At 40.0% G+C, this 22,037-nt stretch overlaps 1 protein-coding gene across 1 annotated transcript in view; it reads right to left on the bottom strand.

Moving 5' to 3' along the window:
* prom1a (prominin 1a) overlaps positions 1-20,522 on the bottom strand; it is a gene marked incomplete at its 5' end in the record, with an annotated part of 90,352 nt that extends 69,830 nt beyond the window's left edge. Inside the window, one exon of the mRNA XM_080746108.1 lies at positions 20,279-20,522. Within this exon, the coding sequence (XP_080602234.1) occupies positions 20,279-20,522 (244 nt within the window). The remainder of the gene's footprint in view (positions 1-20,278) is intronic.
* Between the last annotated feature and the right edge of the window lie 1,515 nt (positions 20,523-22,037).

Here is a 22,037-nt window from a genome sequence, read left to right as displayed (position 1 = left end):
AAGTACAGAGTGAAAGGTCAAGTTTATTAAGTATTGACGGTTCAAGTGGTTAAATATGTGAAAACACAAATGGACATGAATCCAAGTACACAGCTGATGATTGTGCTGTCAAACGATGAAACTATATGGAATCTATGATAAGGTTGTGGGGGTCTCTGCTTCATCTCTGTCTCATCTAAGGGGTCCTTGGCCTGAAAATGTTTGGGTTCCAAATGGACACTTACAGGTCTGCAACTCTAAGAGTGTACATTCTCTCAGAGTTATGGTGGCCTGCACTGGTCTCCAACATTTGAGAACCACTGGTATTGTAATTGTATAGCAGACATGAAGTCTGCCAGTGTGATAAAACCAGTTCCAGAAACAGTTCTAAATGTGATGGAACCGATTCTGGTTCCTTGATGTTAGATCCGGCTTATACGGTTCCAGATACCAATTGAATGATGTACTGAGGTTTTCCTTTCCCCATCCTGAAATGGATGTACTGCACATACTGTGCAAATACAGTTTGTGTTTGTATCATTTTGTGACCCGTAACGCATTTCAAATGGAAAATCTTTTATTTTGTCATCTAGGTACAGTGCCCTAGTCCCTGCAGATTAGCAGGGCTGTCAGACAACATTAATCCCTGATTTGTGGATCCATTTCAAATGCAACATTTAATGCATATTTTAATATGCATTCTCAGGCTTGGAGGGAAAGAAAATAACCTCTAGATCCTCTCTAGAGACGGCCTGTACAGTAATTCAGCAGTTTTAATTCAAGAAGAGGAATCTGCCGTCTTCCAACGGAAATGCTATTCCGCAAGGTATTTTACCAATCACGACACAGTGTTCCCAAAAAATGTATTTTAAAACATCTTACATTTGATCACAGCAAAGTAGGCAGCTGTGAGCATGGAAATAGGGCGCTCATGACCCATCTATACAACTCTACAGTAGTGACAAAAAAAAAAGATTATAGTTATATTATAGTTATTGTCTTTTGAAACAGATCTTAAATAAGTTACTTAAGCAGCTCTAATCGGGACATGCAAATGGGGAAATTACAGGATATCTGCCATATTTACTACTCATGTTCAGAGCTGCTCATTTACGGAAGCATTCGTAAATTGCAGGAGCAATGTGTGCCTGTCTTGAACGCCTAGTGTGCACTGCACATGACACACACACACACACACACACACACACACACACACACACACACACACACACACACACACACACACACACACACACACACACACACACACACACACACACACACACACACACACACACACACACACACACACACACACACACACACACACACACACACACAGCAAATACAGTTGTTAAAAATGTGCACAGATGTGTAAAAATATGGGCAATTACAATATGTGTGTTAAGACACTGCCTGGTACATTTGGCCTACTCAGCTATGTGACAGATTGACACATTGCCTCTGGTGATCAGCTGGCATTATGCTGAGGAGAGGGCCATACCCATGGGTGTCCTGGAGCAGTGCAACGCCACAGGCATCACTGTAACCAAGCTGACTTGACTTTGTGAGACAGCTCAGACACACTGCAGAGGAACACGAATACATATCGTCGCTGTCGGGCAGAAACCTCTTGTCTCCATATTTTAACATTTTTGTGTTTTTTGGTAAATCAATGCCATACTTCAGGGGGTCTTCAACGTTTTCAGGCCGGGGACCCCCAAACTGTTGGGAAGATGGAGCAGGGACCCCCTACCACCTCGTAGGGTGGGGGGGGTCGGGGCTACGACATATTTTTTATTTTAAACATGTACAAGTTACAGCGAGCAGGGTGGGCCGTACCACTACCATTTCTAAACATACTACTTATTAACTGAGAACCAATGTCAATAATATCTGTCAATTGCATAGTAATCATGTATTCAAGCTATTCAAAATGGATAGAATCATGATTTATTTTTTAACATAAATGTGAAAAATGGCAAAAAAAAAAAAAAAAGCTTTTGAAATCTTTTTTTTTTTTTTAAAGCAATAATTTCCCTGCTATACTTGATCATACTACAGCAGGGGTCTTCAACGTTTTCAGGCCAAGGACCCCTTAGTTGAGAGAGAGATGAAGCAGGGACCCCCACAACCTTATCATAGATTCCATATACAGTAGTTTCATTGTTTGACAGCACGATCATCAGCGTATTTTGGATTCATGTCAATTTGTGTTTTCAGATATTTAACCACTTGAACCGTCAATACCTAACAAACTTGACCTTTCACTCTGTACTTAATCTGCTCTTTTTCCCCCTCCACACAAAACCTCTTGGCCAAAAATAGCCGATTTGGCCAATGTTCTCAGAACATTGACACTAGGTTCAAGTGGTTAATGTAAAAAAGGAGAAAACTTTTGGAGGACCCCCTGTGGTAACTCCGAGGACCCCCTAGGGGTCCCGCACCCCCTGTTGAAGACCTGTGTAGTCGTGTACTACAGCTTCACACAAAAGCAAAACAAAAGTAGCAGCTCATTTTGAGCATGTAGGTGTGCTATTTCTGCTACTTTTGAATTTGAATCCTGAAAAGTAGCAGTTTTTGACATGAGGTTTCATTCCACACAACAGAGATGATATACTGAGCAAAACATGCATGTGCTGTTGGTCAGGGTTAGAACTTTTCTAAGGAACACTATACATCCATTTCACAAATGGATGCTACGGGACCACTGGTTTGCTACTTCCTACTGTAGGTGTAAATTAGATGAATCAAGTGATTGTTTTATACAGAACGGAACCCTTCTCATAATGTAACCTAATTTCATGCTATTGAGTAACAGATGGAAGGAGGAGAAAAAAATAAATACATCAAATATTAAGGGCACGGATGCCTTTCTAACGCAGGGAGACATATTTGTGCCCAAGGCAGTGGGTGTTGCTATGCAATTACATTCGATAACAGTTTATGGGAGATGTTGTGACTCTGCTTCCTGGCTGAATTTTGTACAGAACACATACAATATTAGTGCTGAATCTACTGGAGTACAGTATATGGAGCGGTCTTGATCACAGAGGGTCCTGATGGCCCTTTACTCCAGTTGTGCATTCCCCTTTACGTGCTTTCTGGGACACACACAATTGTACAATTTTAAGCCAGCATGACCCATAACCCCTATTCACCCCTAAGCATCTGCCCTAGCACCACTGCAATGGTAGAAATATTCAACAAATACAGGATCCGTTAGCACAGCTTACATTACGATTGGTACAAACTAGTGTATGCTTAATGCCCAAATTGCTTCGCATTTCCTCAACTGGCGTCAGTTTAATCTAGTATAGTTAATGTTGCTGTCATCTGAATTACTCAAGGATCCAATGCATTCTGCAGCAGCATGGATTAAAGCAAAATAAAATCTCATGACTCAAAAGTTTGTCCTTATAGCCCCCCGGCACTATTGCTGTGTCCAAAGCAAATAACACAATATGTAAAACTATGTTGATTGAGGCTTTAACCTTTGCTTTTATATGAAATAACAAGACTAAATGAAGATTGTTTTGCTTCTGAACATATTGCTAGTTTGACCACTTCAAGACAGCTGATCTACAATTGTCTCTTTACGTTTTAAGTTCTATGGAATCCAGATGACTGAAAACAGCCATGGCAACTTTAATCCACGAGCATGCCTCAAGAGACATTGTGGAATCCTACTCCTACACCACCAACAAGGCGGTCATAATTTATCCCACACTCCAACACAATTATTTGACAACAAGTAAACATATGATCAAAGTTCACAAAATACAATATGAGCCCATTAATTAAACCATCTAGCTGACAAAGCAAGTCATTGATGTACCCCCTATCAGCAGAGAAAAGATACAGATCTGCCAAACATAATTAGCCAAGCCTTTTGGGAAACAGAACAACGTTGTTCCCTACAATTGTTCCAGCTGGTTTCAGCATTAAACCTCTTAATTAGGAAATGTAGCCGCAACTGGTTGTCATAATGATGGAGGATCATCATTTGAGCTATTTAAAAAAAAGGACCACAGATAATACCAGTGAGACACCCTAAGGGCGAGAAGCGAGTGCGACCTCGCCCTTTAGGGGTGTGTGCACATGCTGCTTTGGCATGTATACCCTTCTGCTGAGCTGGTCGAGTCATCAATGTGATGTCAGAGCAGGTCAGCTATATCCATATATGGAGTCCGTGAGGTCATCACGTCACAACAGGCCAGCTATAGACATTGAGGCGTTACCCACTCACTGCCGTACGGACAGGATCTGCCGAGTTTCATAGTAAACTGCGACCTACGGTCTCAACACACAGCCTTTGCCAAAAATAATGTCAGTATTTACTGTATTGTTGGAAGTTTTGAACAGTAAACCACTGTTGTATTCTGAACTCTAAAATCTAATATGATACTACTGATGCTTTCCCGGATTGAATGGGTTAAGAAGAAATTATGAAATGATACATGAAACTTTCATATCTTTGCTGTCGGGTGAATACCTCATGTCCAAAACCGTTACTTTTCAGGATTAAAATTAAAGTAAAAATCACACCCGTGTGAACTGAGCGGTGGTTCCCCCCCCCCTTCCCCCCTGTGTGTGTGTGTGTGTGTGTGTGTGTGCGTGTGTGTGTATGTGTGTGCCTGGTCTGGCCTGGCCTGAACAACAGCGCCCCTCCCTTAACATGTGTGGTCAGAAAAGGTTACTGCAGGCTACAGACAGACAGACAGACAGACAGACAGACAGACACGCAGACAGACATACCCACACACACGGCCACGTATAGGAGCGTTGTGACCACCGCTCAAAAATAGCAGATCTACAAGTACTATTTTTGATACTTTTGTTTGTGTGACACTGTAGTATGATCAAGCAGGGCATTCATAAAAGAAAAGCTGAAATATGGAGATATTTCATATTTGGTTTCTGCCCGACAGCGACGATATTATATCTTGCCATTAGGGATGGTCCGATCAGGTTTTTTGGAACCGATCACCGAGCACCGATCACAAAAGTTTGATCACCCGATACCGATCAATCACCGATCCGATCAAGTTATTATTTACATATTATTTATATTTTCTAAATGTCTTGAAATTGCCATAATAAACCATATGTTGCACTGATCACATTTCTTGCACTAAAGCAGACTGTACAAATCGACCTTTCATACAAGTGCACCCCTTCAAGCTCAGTAGTTTTGTTGTTCTTCACACACACACACATATGTAGGTCACTGAGGTCAACCAAAATATACTGGCAATGATGGCTGCTGCTGGGTTTCCTTGGCAACCACTGCTTGTGCTCAACTACGGTTAGGTTAACCAGTCCACTGACTCAATGTTCCAGCTATACTGTAGTAACGTGTTCCTGAACAGAGAAAGAAAACACTGAAGCCTTTTCAGCAGGTGTCCAATTAACTGTAGTTAGTGTCATCTGCCATCTCTGCTGTTGTTAGCGTCATCCCTCATCTCTACTGCTGTCAGAATCATTTGTCACCCATCTCTACTATTGATAGCATCATCTCCCATCTCTACTGTGCTTAGCATTCATCCATCTCAAGGAGTCTGGAGTCTCTGGACTGTTGGTTAGCATCATCTGCCTCTACTGTCTAGGCCTGTCACAATCATTACATAATCACATAACCGTAAGAATTCTTTGCATAATCATCGTGATCATTACCATGTTAAAAATGTTCATAGATTTTCAAACATAAAAAAACTATCTAGTGGACTGGAAATAGCAGAAGTTCAAAACGTGACGCAATGTGACAAGCTTTGAGCTTGTAGATCGGCTATTTCCACTCTGCTAATTCCACTATTCATCATGCTTAAAAGTAATTACATTATTGTGCAGATTCTGTTTACAATGCCTAGAAATTACATTTAATTGTAAACTTAAATGTTGTAATCGTGACAGCCCTACTAGTGTTGTTAGTGTCATCTTCTATCTACTGTTGTTGGCATTATCCCTCATCTCTACTGTCGTTTGTATCATACGACACCCATCTCTACTGTTATTAGCATCATATTCTATCTCTACTGTTAGAATTATCTGCCCCTTATCTCTACAATTGATAGCATCAGCTTCCATTTCTGTGCTTAGCATCATCCATCTCTAGCATCATCTCCTATACAGTATCTACTGCTGTTAGCACTCCAGCAGTGACCACAGCGGAAGCTACAGTTTATTATCTACACCCAAACGACTGCCAAGCAACAACAGGAAGTGGTATAATGACAGACGGTAAGGAATTAGGGGAGTTGCTTGAACTTCCAATCACTAAGACTATACAGTATATCACTTAGTTTGGATAATTTAAACTACAACAACAATCTAATTAATGGAATGACTGAGGGTCCCTTGTCAAAGCAAAGACCCTAGGGATCAAAATATAAACTTTCACTCTTATTTATTTCACTATTTGGCACCTCTGGTTGGAATTCTGAATAACACAAACTAGAAGGAGGAAGGCACTGGAGCAAAATCTGACAATTAAAGCCGTTTTTATTTAGAGTGTGCAAGAAAATAATGTAACAACGTTTCGATGTCAATACAGCCTTCATCAGGTCACCTAATCCTTTGTTCTAGACATGATTAAACAAGTCATAAGGCCGGGTAGCCATCAAGGTTAGAAATAATATTTCCATAACTGAAATACTTGATTCTTAACCTACTAGTATTTGAGCTTCTGTTTGTGTGTGTGTGTGTGTGTGTGTGTGTGTGTGTGTGTGTGTGTGTGTGTGTGTGTGTGTGTGTGTGTGTGTGTGTGTGTGTGTGTGTGTGTGTGTTTTCCTCTAGTGTACACTGACAGGGAGGATGTGTTGAGTCACACACACTTGAGCTATGAGAACAGCACGATATACACAGTATACCACCAACATCCGCTGTGTCCTTCAATTACGATTGCATGTGTTTTTCACACCCAAGTATCAGTGTTGTCAGCATGCGGGTTCCGGACAGACGGACGGACATTCAGACATTCGGTAGATTAATAGTTAGATTAGATATGTGCATCGGGGGGCAGAGGGGTGTAAGGTCTACATCACTGTGTGTGTGAGCGTGCGACCGTGCGTGCATGAGAGTGGGTGTTTGCCAACAGCTCTTGCCGGCTTCAACTCAACAGAGAAAGAAAGAAAACAACTTCATTGGAATATGCCTCTGTTCATTTGTGGGTGTGTTAGTGATAGACATCTGTTGCTTCACAGCTACTAATGCCTCCTACACACACTGGGAGGCAGCACGCTTCACAGTCTGTTTGATTCCAGAGAAAAGCACCAATCCATGGTGAGATTATTAAGAAAATTATTATAAAGACATTCACACAGCCTACAGAGGACATGATGATGGCGTTAGAGAGAGAGCAAAAGCATCCGATGAAGAAATTATATAAATATTATATTAATTATACAATACATTATGATATTTGGTAGCTTCAAGAGCCTAGATGTCTCCACTAGGCCTAATAGGTACAGCCTATCTTTATGCGTACTGTAGCTCGCACTTCAGATACACTGAGAGTTACTCGGAATGTGATGTGGCAAATTGACCAATTTGTCTGTCTATTTAAGCTCACCTCATTCATTGTTCTTAGATCCTATTGCTGTCAGTGTCACTGAAGGCTGTACAGTATATGTGCTCGGCTGCTGCCTCCATCACCAGTAGGCTTTGTTTTCCCTGAGGGTTCCGTTTTCCCCTGGGGGAGTTTGTTATAACTAGACCACGCAAGTCGGGAACGATACAAGTTGGGAATGCATGCATGCGCCACCCGGTTATGCAATACGCTGTAACCCATGTCAGAGCATATCTTCCTGCTCTTAAATGGTTGTCATCTAACATGCTGAGTCATATTTAGCAGAGCCTGAACTGAACTCATCTATTTATGTTTTATACATTTTTCACGCTATTCGTGACCATTGTACAGTTGGCAGATTATTTCCTACTGTATGGTTATGTAGGATTACATAACCATACTTGTACCGGGCGCACGGTTCAAAACAAGTTCAACATCATCATAAGATAACCAGCACTCAGTTCAATCTTTGTAATTTTTTTAATTAGGCACGGGCAGCAACCAACACAGATGCGTTTCGGCGTGATCCTTCCTCAGGTTAACCGGAAGGCTCGCCCCAATACACACTCGCCCTCAGTTTGCCGGACACCCCGAACGAGCAGAATGTTTGCATGTTTGCCCACAATTCATGTAGAGTCCAATCAGTCCATGGTTGTGCACACGACATTTTAATCTAAAATGTGTCTTACCCCTGAACAATGCCAATAGAGAGAATTTTAACACACCAATGCAAACGTGGCTTGGGGTGACCGTTCGGCGGTCGCCGGATTTGCCCCTGGGGCGAGGGTGTTTTGGGGTGAGCGGTTTGGAATCCTTCCTCGGCATATCAACTCAACGTAGGATTAAATAACTCCTCCAGGTCGTCATGTCTTGCAATGTGTGAGTTAGCTGGCATTGCAGTTCACCCAAAGACAAGGGAAGAGACGGCGCCACATGCAACCAACCACATTCCACCCACCCACAACATCCAGTACCCACCCTGCACTCAGGCATCCACTCAACACCCAGGACCTACTCTACATACATACAACAAGCATCCACTCACACTTCCAACATCCAGCATCCTATACCTACACCCAAACAAGCATCCACACATCCTTCCAGTAACCCCCCCCCCCCCCCCCCCCCCCCCCTAACCCTAACCCTAACCCTAACCCCCCCCACACACACACACACACACACACACACACACACACACACACACACACACACACACACTTCAATATCCAGCATCCTATACCCATCCCCTCATACTTCACCAACAATCCAGACAAACTTGCAGCACCTAACCCTACCCTCAATAACTGTCTGCACAGCTCATTATCCACATTCCACAACCATCCACCTTTCACAGCCTGATGACAACCATTATGCAGTTTAATAGGGTTAATGATGAGGTGTTGCCATTATACAAATTATGTGAAAACAAAGCATATAATCTTGTGATGTCTGGACCTCTCTGTGACTGAAAACACACTTGGCTTCAGCGCTCGTATGCCATTCAGATCACAATTAGGCTACCGGTGACTTACTAGTAGAAAACAAAAGGGCAGCAGCATATGGCAGGTGGAGTTTATAATAAGATTACCTCTCATTAACAAGGTGACTGGAGAGAGCTACTAATCCATGTTCCAATTGAGTACACAAACAGAGACCATACAGTAGTATATCTTTTAAATATCCACGACCCACGACCCAGGCAGTGAAACACACCACACCTCACATGGTTGAGCAATAAGCAGTCAACTCTAATTGCATTAAATTGCTGTACAGCGCTGTGTGCGCACATTGGACTCTATGGCGGTGAGCCATAGCCTGATCAGGCATCCATTCTGATTCTCACTACTTTTACTGTTGCTCAAGTTAGGACTTGACTGTCTGTCAGCATTGGAAATGGGTAATTGTAATTATTCTGACACAGCGTGCATCACAGGCAGAATGCGACCATCAAGTGCACTGTCAGCTCCGTTGGACGCAATTAGAACGCGCAAGGATAAACTTCCCGTGGAAGACGTCTCCAATATGCGGATAGCAGACCGCCGTTTTACGCATCAGGGACAGGGTGGTGTGCAGTTTCAAAACCTGGCTTTTGGGTACAGCCAGGGGCATCACAAGGGGGGGAGTGGGACTGAGTTACTAGGGCCCCATTCTCTCGAGACAGAGTCTGGACCTGGAGCTACTGAAGAAAGGAAGAGGGACAACCCGAGTGGGCGTTCCCCTTTCTTTGATGATGGCTAGCCAGATTGCTAGGGCCCAAGGTGGAGGGGCCTTAATTATTTTATACTGTATCTATTGAAAATAGCTTGTAGATCTGCTATTTTTGAAAAGTCTTGAAAATGAGTGCAAATCGTTGAATATATGTATTCTTTAAGCGAACATATTATGTAACTCAAATTCAGCTTCTGGGGGGTAACTGGAACTAAATATTTTGAGATGGGGATCTGTGGCCAAATACATATTCTTTTGGGGGTCCTTCACATGAAAAGGTTTGAGCACCACTGACATAGAAACATAGGTTTTTCAAAAAACCTTCGGAGGATTTGAAATATTCAAAGACTTGAACAAATGTTCACGAATTTTCATAAATAGCAGATCTACAAGCTCGCAGTGTGGCACTCGGTGCCACACTGTGAGCTTGTATATCTGCAATGTTTTTGTTAAAGCACAAAATAATGCGTAATAATGCGTTCCCAGACTAAATGGGTTAAACCCCCACCCCCTATGAAGAACATTCATGGGGGGCCCGCAGTGAATCCTTGTACCAAGGGCTCAGAATTTGGTGGGACACCCTTGGGTACAGCATTACATTACTAGCCTCAAGAGCATAGGACATGGTTCTCAAAGTGGTCAGACCCCCAGGCCCAGGGGTCCTTGAAGAGTTTCAGGGGGGCCTCAGCAAAATGATACACTCTGAGTTAAATTAACATTGATTTTACATTATAAATGAGGGTCTCAGAGATAAAAATACCATTAAATGGGGGTCCGTGCTCCGTAGGCCGTATACGTATAGCCTAATGCATGTCAAACTGGGGGTCCTTGCAATTAAAATGGTTGGGAATCACAGCTAGAACCGTAAAAAGCTTCTCTTATGGGGGTATCTGGGATACATTTTTAAATGTCCGAGGGCTAATAAGAGTACATTTTGGGGTCCTTGACATAAAGGTTTGAGAACCAGTGGCCTATTATGAAAGAGTGATCCAGACCAGAGGAGAAAACTGATTTCAGTCTTGTAGGAAAATTAGAATTTGCTTCCAAATAAACTGTATGCTACATTTGTATTTCAGCAATACATACTCCACCGTCCAATTAGTAGCTGGAGTGGTCCAATTAGATTAGAACTCAATTTAAATCGAACCACTTACGAAGTCCTATCTGAAAACTCCTTGCTACAACAGGCCTAGTAACAGCCTCGGCTGTTTTTGATTGGTCCTCGAATTATTAGGTAATTCATAGTCTAGTATGCTGTGCTTAGCAGTGGTGTAAAGTAACTAAGTACATTTACTCAAGTGCTAAACTTATAAGTACAATTTTGAGGTATTTGTACTTTACTGGAGTATCCAATACTTTTATTTCTACTCCACTATATCAAGGATCCAAATATTGTAGGCTACTTTTACTCCACTACATTTATTTGAAAGAAAACTATTATACAAAACACAACTGGAGTGAAGCCATCCGACTTTGCCAAACGGGAGGTGAAGTGAGCCGACGTCCAAAGTTCGCTGCGCATCATGTAGTAATTACCGTAGGAGCTCGCTGGGGCTGTGACGAAAGCAGGCAATGGTCCTGAAAGATACATAACGTATCTTTTGAGTCTGTCTGTTTTATCAACACAAAGCAGCTCTACGTTTTACCCTATAACTCTATGGGTTTACCCAGAGGAAAGTAACTAATTATTTACTAAAGTACCTTTAATTTACCAGAGTATTTTCTTTTTTTCCTCAGCTTGTAGATCTGCTATTTTCAAACATTAGTAGGCCTATTTTTACTTTTTCTACTTTTACTTTTATTCCAATACTTTTGTACTTTTACTCAAGTACATTTTGAATTTTTACTTGTAACAGAGTATTTCTATATTGCAGTATTTATACTTTTACTCAAGTAATGAATGTGAGTACCACTGGTTTTACCTCATACTATAATCCAACAATAATAGTAGGCCTAATAATAATAATAATAATAATAATAATATTTAATTGGCTAATCATTGACAGCAACTTAAAAAAATAAAAAAAATAAAAATCAGTGACCTCATTTTGATTGAATAGTCATGATATTTGAATATTCATGATATTTTACATCTATCTATCTATCTATCTATCTATCTATCTATCTAACCATTACGGCCAAGACCCTTGCAAATTAATGCTGTCCTTTGCCGCAGCGTGATTCACACTTGCAAGGGAATTCCGTCCTTGTCCCTTTTATGCACATATATGAAGTACCCTGGTGTCATAAATATTAAGCCCAAATCTGGGAATGCCCATATATGGACTTATTGTGTCAATCTCATGTGGTCTATGACATCAGACATCTATGATGTGAGACATCAGTCATCTCCATATTTAGGAAAATATGGCCAGGTTTTGGCCAACTTAAACAACCAACCAGGCATTGTCTGTCTGTCTGTCTGTCTGTCTGTCTGTCTGTCTGTCTGTCTGTCTGTCTGTCTGTCTGTCTGTCTGTCTGTCTGTCTGTCTGTCTGTCTGTCTGTCTGTCTGTCTGTCTGTCATATATTACTTAGACAATTTCTCTGAAAATAAAATAAAAAAAGACTCCACAATAGGTTTGTTCACAATTCCAATTGGAATCAACTCACATTATCCAACTGTACATGTGATAACAATTTTTTAAGGTTTTATTGTAGAAAGTGCCTACAGGTAATATAGTAATAATATAGTAATATAGACTTTCTATGGAAAACTTCCTTCATAGGTTTGTTCACCATTCCAATTTGTATCAACTAACAATGTCCCACTCTACCTCTGATAATAGTTTTGTAAGGTTTTACAGTAGAAATGTGGAGTAATATAGCTCCAAAGTGGCCTACAACGCACATATTTTAGACACTTTCTCTGGACTTTGTGCATTAACCAAAAAACGTCCTTCATAGGTTTGTTCACCATTCCAATTGGTATCAACTAACAATGTCCCACTCTACCTCTGATAATAGTTTTGAAAGGTTTTACAGTAGAAAAGTGGAGAAATATAGCTTCAAAGTGGCCTACAACGCATATATTACTTTGGCTATTTCTCTGGACTTTGAGCATTAACCAAGAAACCTCCTTCATAGGTTTGTTCACCATTCCAATTGGAATCAACTAACAATGTCCCACTCTACCTCTGATAATAGTTTTGAATGGTTTTACAGTGGAATTGTGGAGTAATATAGCTCCAAAGTTGCCTACAACGCACATATTTTAGACACTTTCTCTGGACTTTGTGCATTAACCAAAAAACTTCCTTCATAGGTTTGTTCACCATTCCAATTGGTATCACCTAACAATGTCCCACTCTACCTCTGATAATAGTTTTGTAAGGTTTTACAGTGGAAATGTGGAGTAATATAGCTCCAAAGTTGCCTACAACGCACATATTTTAGACACTTTCTCTGGACTTTGTGCATTAACCAAAAAACTTCCTTCATAGGTTTGTTCACCATTCCAATTGGTATCAACTAACAATGTCCCACTCTACCTCTGATAATAGTTTTGTAAGGTTTTACAGTAGGAAAGTGAAGAAATATAGCTTCAAAGTGGCCTACAACGCACATATTTTAGACGATTTCTCTAGACTTTGAGCAATAAACAAAAAACTTCCTTCATAGGTTTGTTCACCATTCCAATTGGTATCAACTAACGATGTCCCACTCTACCTCTGATAATAGTTTTGTAAGGTTTTACAGTAGAAAAGTGGAGAAATATAGCTTCAAAGTGGCCTACAACGCACATATTTTAGACACTTTCTCTGGACTTTGTGCATTAACCAAAAAACTTCCTTCATAGGTTTGTTCACCATTCCAATTGGAATCAACTAACAATGTCCCACTCTACCTCTGATAATAGTTTTGAATGGTTTTACAGTGGAAATGTGGAGTAATATAGCTCCAAAGTTGCCTACAACGCACATATTTTAGACACTTTCTCTGGACTTTGTGCATTAACCAAAAAAACTCCTTCATAGGTTTGTTCACCATTCCAATTGGTATCAACTAACAATGTCCCACTCTACCTCTGATAATAGTTTTGTAAGGTTTTACAGTAGAAATGTGGAGTAATATAGCTCCAAAGTGGCCTACAACGCACATATTTTAGACACTTTCTCTGGACTTTGTGCATTAACCAAAAAACGTCCTTCATAGGTTTGTTCACCATTCCAATTGGTATCAACTAACAATGTCCCACTCTACCTCTGATAATAGTTTTGAAAGGTTTTACAGTAGAAAAGTGGAGAAATATAGCTTCAAAGTGGCCTACAACGCATATATTACTTTGGCTATTTCTCTGGACTTTGAGCATTAACCAAGAAACCTCCTTCATAGGTTTGTTCACCATTCCAATTGGAATCAACTAACAATGTCCCACTCTACCTCTGATAATAGTTTTGAATGGTTTTACAGTGGAATTGTGGAGTAATATAGCTCCAAAGTTGCCTACAACGCACATATTTTAGACACTTTCTCTGGACTTTGTGCATTAACCAAAAAACTTCCTTCATAGGTTTGTTCACCATTCCAATTGGTATCACCTAACAATGTCCCACTCTACCTCTGATAATAGTTTTGTAAGGTTTTACAGTGGAAATGTGGAGTAATATAGCTCCAAAGTTGCCTACAACGCACATATTTTAGACACTTTCTCTGGACTTTGTGCATTAACCAAAAAACTTCCTTCATAGGTTTGTTCACCATTCCAATTGGTATCAACTAACAATGTCCCACTCTACCTCTGATAATAGTTTTGTAAGGTTTTACAGTAGGAAAGTGAAGAAATATAGCTTCAAAGTGGCCTACAACGCACATATTTTAGACGATTTCTCTAGACTTTGAGCAATAAACAAAAAACTTCCTTCATAGGTTTGTTCACCATTCCAATTGGTATCAACTAACGATGTCCCACTCTACCTCTGATAATAGTTTTGTAAGGTTTTACAGTAGAAAAGTGGAGAAATATAGCTTCAAAGTGGCCTACAACGCACATATTTTAGACACTTTCTCTGGACTTTGTGCATTAACCAAAAAACTTCCTTCATAGGTTTGTTCACCATTCCAATTGGAATCAACTAACAATGTCCCACTCTACCTCTGATAATAGTTTTGAATGGTTTTACAGTGGAAATGTGGAGTAATATAGCTCCAAAGTTGCCTACAACGCACATATTTTAGACACTTTCTCTGGACTTTGTGCATTAACCAAAAAAACTCCTTCATAGGTTTGTTCACCATTCCAATTGGTATCAACTAACAATGTCCCACTCTACCTCTGATAATAGTTTTGTAAGGTTTTACAGTAGATAAGTGGAGAAATATAGCTTCAAAGTGGCCTACAACGCACATATTTTAGACACTTTCTCTGGACTTTGTGCATTAACCAAAAAAACTCCTTCATAGGTTTGTTCACCATTCCAATTGGTATCAACTAACAATGTCCCACTCTACCTCTGATAATAGTTTTGTAAGGTTTTACAGTAGAAAAGTGTAGTAATATAGCTCCAAAGTGGCCTACAACGCACATATTTTAGACACTTTCTCTGGATTTTGTGCATTAACCAAAAAACCTCCTTCATATGTTTGTTCACCATTCCAATTGGTATCAACTAACAATGTCCCACTCTACCTCTGATAATAGTTTTGTAAGGTTTTACAGTAGGAAAGTGGAGAAATATAGCTTCAAAGTGGCCTACAACGCACATATTTTAGACACTTTCTCTGGACTTTGTGCATTAACCAAAAAACTTCTTTCATAGGTTTGTTCACCATTCCAATTGGTATCAACTAACAATGTCCCACTCTACCTCTGATAATAGTTTTGTAAGGTTTTACAGTAGAAATGTGGAGTAATATAGCTCCAAAGTGGCCTACAACGCACATATTTTAGACACTTTCTCTGGACTTTGTGCATTAACCAAAAAACTTCTTTCATAGGTTTGTTCACCATTCCAATTGGAATCAACTAACAATGTCCCACTCTACCTCTGATAATAGTTTTGAATGGTTTTACAGTGGAAATGTGGAGTAATATAGCTCCAAAGTGGCCTACTATTATCAGAGGTAGAGTGGGACATTGTTAGTTGATACCAATTGGAATGGTGAACAAACCTATGAAGGAAGTTTTTTGGTTAATGCACAAAGTCCAGAGAAAGTGTCTAAAATATGTGCGTTGTAGGCCGCACTTATTTTAGACACTTTCTCTGGACTTTGTGCATTAACCAAAAAACCTCCTTCATAGGTTTGTTCACCATTCCAATTGGTATCAACTAACAATGTCCCACTCTACCTCTGATAATAGTTTTGTAAGGTTTTACAGTAGAAATGTGGAGTAATATAGCTCCAAGGTGGCCTACAACGCACATATTTTAGACACTTTCTCTGGACTTTGTGCATTAACCAAAAAACTTCTTTCATAGGTTTGTTCACCATTCCAATTGGAATCAACTAACAATGTCCCACTCTACCTCTGATAATAGTTTTGAATGGTTTTACAGTGGAAATGTGGAGAAATATAGCTTCAAAGTGGCCTACAACACACATATTTTAGACACTTTCTCTGGACTTTGTGCATTAACCAAAAAACGTCCTTCATAGGTTTGTTCACCATTCCAATTGGAATCAACTAACAATGTCCCACTCTACCTCTGATAATAGTTTTGAATGGTTTTACAGTGGAAATGTGGAGTAATATAGCTCCAAAGTGGCCTACTATTATCAGAGGTAGAGTGGGACATTGTTAGTTGATACCAATTGGAATGGTGAACAAACCTATGAAGGAAGTTTTTTGGTTAATGCACAAAGTCCAGAGAAAGTGTCTAAAATATGTGCGTTGTAGGCCACTTTGGAGCTATATTACTCCACATTTCTACTGTAAAACCTTACAAAACTATTATCAGAGGTACAGTGCGACATTGTTAGTTGATTCCAATTGTAATGGTGAACAAACCTATGAAGGAGTTTTTTTGGTTAATGCACAAAGTCCAGAGAAAGTGTCTAAAATATGTGCGTTGTAGGCAACTTTGAAGCTATATTTCTCCACTTTTCTACTGTAAAGCCTTACAAAACTATTATCAGAGGTAGAGTGGGACATTGTTAGTTGATACCAATTGGAATGGTGAACAAACCTATGAAGGAGGTTTTTTGGTTAATGCACAAAGTCCAGAGAAAGTGTCTAAAATATGTGCGTTGTAGGCAACTTTGAAGCTTTGAAATATAGCTTCAAAGTGGCCTACAACACACATATTTTAGACACTTTCTCTGGACTTTGTGCATTAACCAAAAAACGTCCTTCATAGGTTTGTTCACCATTCCAATTGGAATCAACTAACAATGTCCCACTCTACCTCTGATAATAGTTTTGAATGGTTTTACAGTGGAAATGTGGAGTAATATAGCTCCAAAGTGGCCTACTATTATCAGAGGTAGAGTGGGACATTGTTAGTTGATACCAATTGGAATGGTGAACAAACCTATGAAGGAAGTTTTTTGGTTAATGCACAAAGTCCAGAGAAAGTGTCTAAAATATGTGCGTTGTAGGCCACTTTGGAGCTATATTACTCCACATTTCTACTGTAAAACCTTACAAAACTATTATCAGAGGTACAGTGCGACATTGTTAGTTGATTCCAATTGTAATGGTGAACAAACCTATGAAGGAGTTTTTTTGGTTAATGCACAAAGTCCAGAGAAAGTGTCTAAAATATGTGCGTTGTAGGCAACTTTGAAGCTATATTTCTCCACTTTTCTACTGTAAAGCCTTACAAAACTATTATCAGAGGTAGAGTGGGACATTGTTAGTTGATACCAATTGGAATGGTGAACAAACCTATGAAGGAGGTTTTTTGGTTAATGCACAAAGTCCAGAGAAAGTGTCTAAAATATGTGCGTTGTAGGCAACTTTGAAGCTTTGAAATATAGCTTCAAAGTGGCCTACAACACACATATTTTAGACACTTTCTCTGGACTTTGTGCATTAACCAAAAAACGTCCTTCATAGGTTTGTTCACCATTCCAATTGGAATCAACTAACAATGTCCCACTCTACCTCTGATAATAGTTTTGAATGGTTTTACAGTGGAAATGTGGAGTAATATAGCTCCAAAGTGGCCTACTATTATCAGAGGTAGAGTGGGACATTGTTAGTTGATACCAATTGGAATGGTGAACAAACCTATGAAGGAAGTTTTTTGGTTAATGCACAAAGTCCAGAGAAAGTGTCTAAAATATGTGCGTTGTAGGCCACTTTGGAGCTATATTACTCCACATTTCTACTGTAAAACCTTACAAAACTATTATCAGAGGTAGAGTGGGACATTGTTAGTTGATACCAATTGGAATGGTGAACAAACCTATGAAGGAAGGTTTTTGGGTAATGCACAAAGTCCAGAGAAAGTGTCTAAAATATGTGCGTTTTAGGCAACTTCGAAGCTATATTTCTCCACTTTTCTACTGTAAAACCTTACAAAACTATTATCAGTGGTACATTGGGACATTGTTAGTTGAGTCCCATTGGATTGGTGAACAAACCTATGAAGGAGTTTTTTTGGTTAATGCACAAAGTCCAGAGAAAGTGTCTAAAATATGTGCGTTGTAGGCAACTTTGGAGCTATATTTCTTCACTTTTCCACTGTAAAACCATTCAAAACTATTATCAGAGGTACAGTGGGACCTTGTCAGTTGATTCCAATTGGAATGGTGAACAAACCTATGAAGGAAGTGTTTTGGTTAAAGCTCAAAGTCCATAGAAAGTCTATATTACTGTATTATTACTATAGTAGTTGTAGGCCACTTTGAAGCTATATTACTCCACATTTCTACTGTAAAACCTTACAAAACTATTATCAGAGGTACAGTGGGACATTGTTAGTTGATACCAATTGGAATGGTGAACAAACCTATGAAGGAAGTTTTTTGGTTAATGCACAAAGTCCAGAGAAAGTGTCTAAAATATGTGCGTTGTAGGCCACTTTGGAGCTATATTACTCCACATTTCTACTGTAACACCTTACAAAACTATTATCAGAGGTACAGTGGGACATTGTTAGTTGATTCCAATTGGAATGGTGAACAAACCTATGAAGGAAGTGTTTTGGTTAATGCACAAAGTCCAGAGAAAGTGTCTAAAATATGTGCGTTGTAGGCAACTTTGGAGCTATATTTCTCCACTTTTCCACTGTAAAACCATTCAAAACTATTATCAGAGGTACAGTGGGACCTTGTTAGTTGATTCCAATTGGAATGGTGAACAAACCTATGAAGGAAGTGTTTTGGTTAAAGCTCAAAGTCCATAGAAAGTCTATATTACTGTATTATTACTATAGTAGTTGTAGGCCACTTTGAAGCTATATTACTCCACTTGGGCTTAATATTTATGACACCAGGGTACTTCATATATGTGCATAAAAGGGACAAGGACGGAATTCCCTTGCAAGTGTGAATCACGCTGCGGCAAAGGACAGTATTAATTTGCAAGGGTCTTGGCCGTAATGGTTAGATAGATAGATAGATAGATAGATAGATAGATAGATAGATGTCAAATATCATGAATATTCAAATATCATGACTATTCAATCAAAATGAGGTCACTGATTTTTTTTTCTTTTTTTTTTTCAAGTTGCTGTCAATGATTAGCCAATTAATTATTATTATTATTATTATTAGGCCTACTATTATTGTTGGATTATAGTATGAGGTAAAACCAGTGGTACTCACATTCATTACTTGAGTAAAAGTATAAATACTGCAATATATAAATACTCTGTTACAAGTAAAAAATCTAAATGTACTTGAGTAAAAGTACAAAAGTATTGGAATAAAAGTAAAAGTAGAAAAAGTAAAAATAGGCCTACTAATGTTTGAAAATAGCAGATCTACAAGCTGAGAAAAAAAATTACTCTGGTAAATTAAAAGTACTTGAGTAAATAATTAGTTACTTTCCTCTGGGTAAACCCATAGAGTTATAGGGTAAACCGTAGAGCTGCTTTGTGTTGATAAAACACTCAAAATATACGTTATGTATCTTTCAGGACCATTGCCTGCTTTCGTCACAGCCCCAGCGAGCTCCTACGGTAATTACACTACATGATGCGCAGCGAACTTTGATCGTCGGCTCACTTCACCTCCCGTTTTGCAAAGTCGGATGGCTTCACTCCAGTCAAAACACAGCCTACATTAGTCAATCTACAAGCTCACAAAGCATCGCATGGTGACGCATTGTGAACTTGTAGATCTGCTATTTTGAAAAGATTTGTCGAATTAAACATTTGAAAACTTGTGAAATGGGATATTCTGCAAAATGAGTACTTTAACTTTTGTACTTTAAGTAGGCTACATTTTGATACCACATACCACTTCTTCAGTAATTTTACTCAAGTACAGGTAAATATTGAATACGGGACTTCTACTTGTAAACAGAGTATTTCTACATTGCAGTATTGATACCTTTACTTCTAGGTCTACTATTTCCACCACCACTGTAAATAACATTATAGACCAACAATATTGCGTATATTTATGACCCTCACCTTGGGGGAAATGGTTGGGCTGGATGAAATGCAGGAACGCGTGCACCATGTGGAAGAGGATCCCTATCGGCCCAGGTTCGTAGTGGGCCACTGTCTCGTAAAGTCCCGCAGGCACGTAGCCGAAATCCAACTTTCCCGGAGGCGTCGGTGGTCTCCTCCGGGACTCCTCCTCGTGGTTCTGCTGCTGCTGCGTGTGTCCGGACGGCAGACCCCACAGCAGCAGCAGGACACCTGTCCTCCACATCGCTCCAGCAGAGAGCAACATGGTGCGCTCCAGTCCAAACGACTCCACACACGGAGGCTTAAATAGACGGTAGATAACTGACTGTCTTGAACCTTAACCTAAAATGAACATAAATGAAAAGGAGGGGAAGGGGAAAGACTAATAAAGTCCCCCCAAAAAGGGACTGACTGCGTCTTTTTAGCTCGTTAGGATCGTCATCGTTCCCACGGCGAGTAGCTCCTTCCTGATGGACGCGAATCAAGCGGTGCTCGTCTGGTTGTGTCCGTCCTCTCCTCTCCTTTTCAGTCCGCGGTCTGTGTCTGTGTCCAGTAGGATGAGGAGTGAGGAGCGCGACTGAACTGAACTGACTGGCTGTGCGCTTCCACATGTGCGCGCAGGAAGAAGATGCGCGCCGCGGGGCCGCGCGAACCGACGTTGAACGAAACGAACGCGCGCGTCTGACAGCTCCAGTGTGTTGTGTTGTAGTGTGGGAACCCTCGTCGAAGCGCTCCTCCTGCCGGGAGAAAACAGAGTATTATGATTAGTGAGCCAGTAGTGGCGAAAGTTTTACTTAAAGTAGCTATGTATCTATCTATGTAGCTCTGTAGCTATACAAGTATCAATACTGTAATGTAGAATAGAAATACTGTACAAAATGTACATGAATAAAAGTACAGAAGTATAGTGTATCAAAATGTACTTAAAGTACCAAAAGTAAAATTATTCATTATGCAGAATGTCCGATTTCAAGTTTTCAAAGGGATAACATTCTTAATATCAAATAAATGTAGACCAAGTGGAGTAAAAGTACAATATTTGGATCCGAGAACTGAGAAGTAGTGGAGTAGAAGTAAAAGTATTTGGAAATTGGAAATACTCAAGTAAAGTACAAATACCTCAGAATTGTACTTAAGTAAATGTACTTAGTTACTTTCCACCACTGGAATAAGTGAATACATACTGGCATAGACACGTTTAAAATGTAGGCCTAAATTGTAAATGTATGCTTTGCCTTTATCTCATTAAGCCAGCTGGTTCTCAAAGTGAGGTCCGGGGGACCCTCAGGCAGGGTTCCAAACAGGTCTGTGTGTGTAGCCTACAAATTGAACCAAATGAACCTGCTAATTACAAAGTTTGAGAACCACTGCATTAAACTAATGATATACTCCTATGTTTTTGTTTGTTCCAGCAGCATGGCACTGTAAACTCCTCTCATATAGCACAGGAGGACACAGGTGTTCTGAGTCTTCCCCGACCTCTGACCCTGCTGACCTGCCCTGAAGGCTGGCTGACAGACAAGAGGATACCTGTGTGTGACAACGTCCCATGGGGAGCTGTGATTGGCAGAGCGTAAGAAGAGAGGACAGGTGGGGTTCACGTTTTTAGGAACTACATGTATACGGACACAATGGGGTCTTTGTGTAGGATCAGGCTATATAGAACAGTAACACAGAGGGTCTTGCTTGAGCCCCCGGACAGGAATTCTATGCCGGCCCGTCTTTGATCACATAATACAGAGGCGTTCTTCAACCTGAT

The sequence above is a fragment of the Nannobrachium achirus genome (assembly GCF_963921795.1).
Source record: "Nannobrachium achirus genome assembly, chromosome: 17".
NCBI classification, from domain to species: domain Eukaryota; kingdom Metazoa; phylum Chordata; class Actinopteri; order Myctophiformes; family Myctophidae; genus Nannobrachium; species Nannobrachium achirus.
This window is presented reverse-complemented; position numbering and strand designations above follow the sequence as displayed.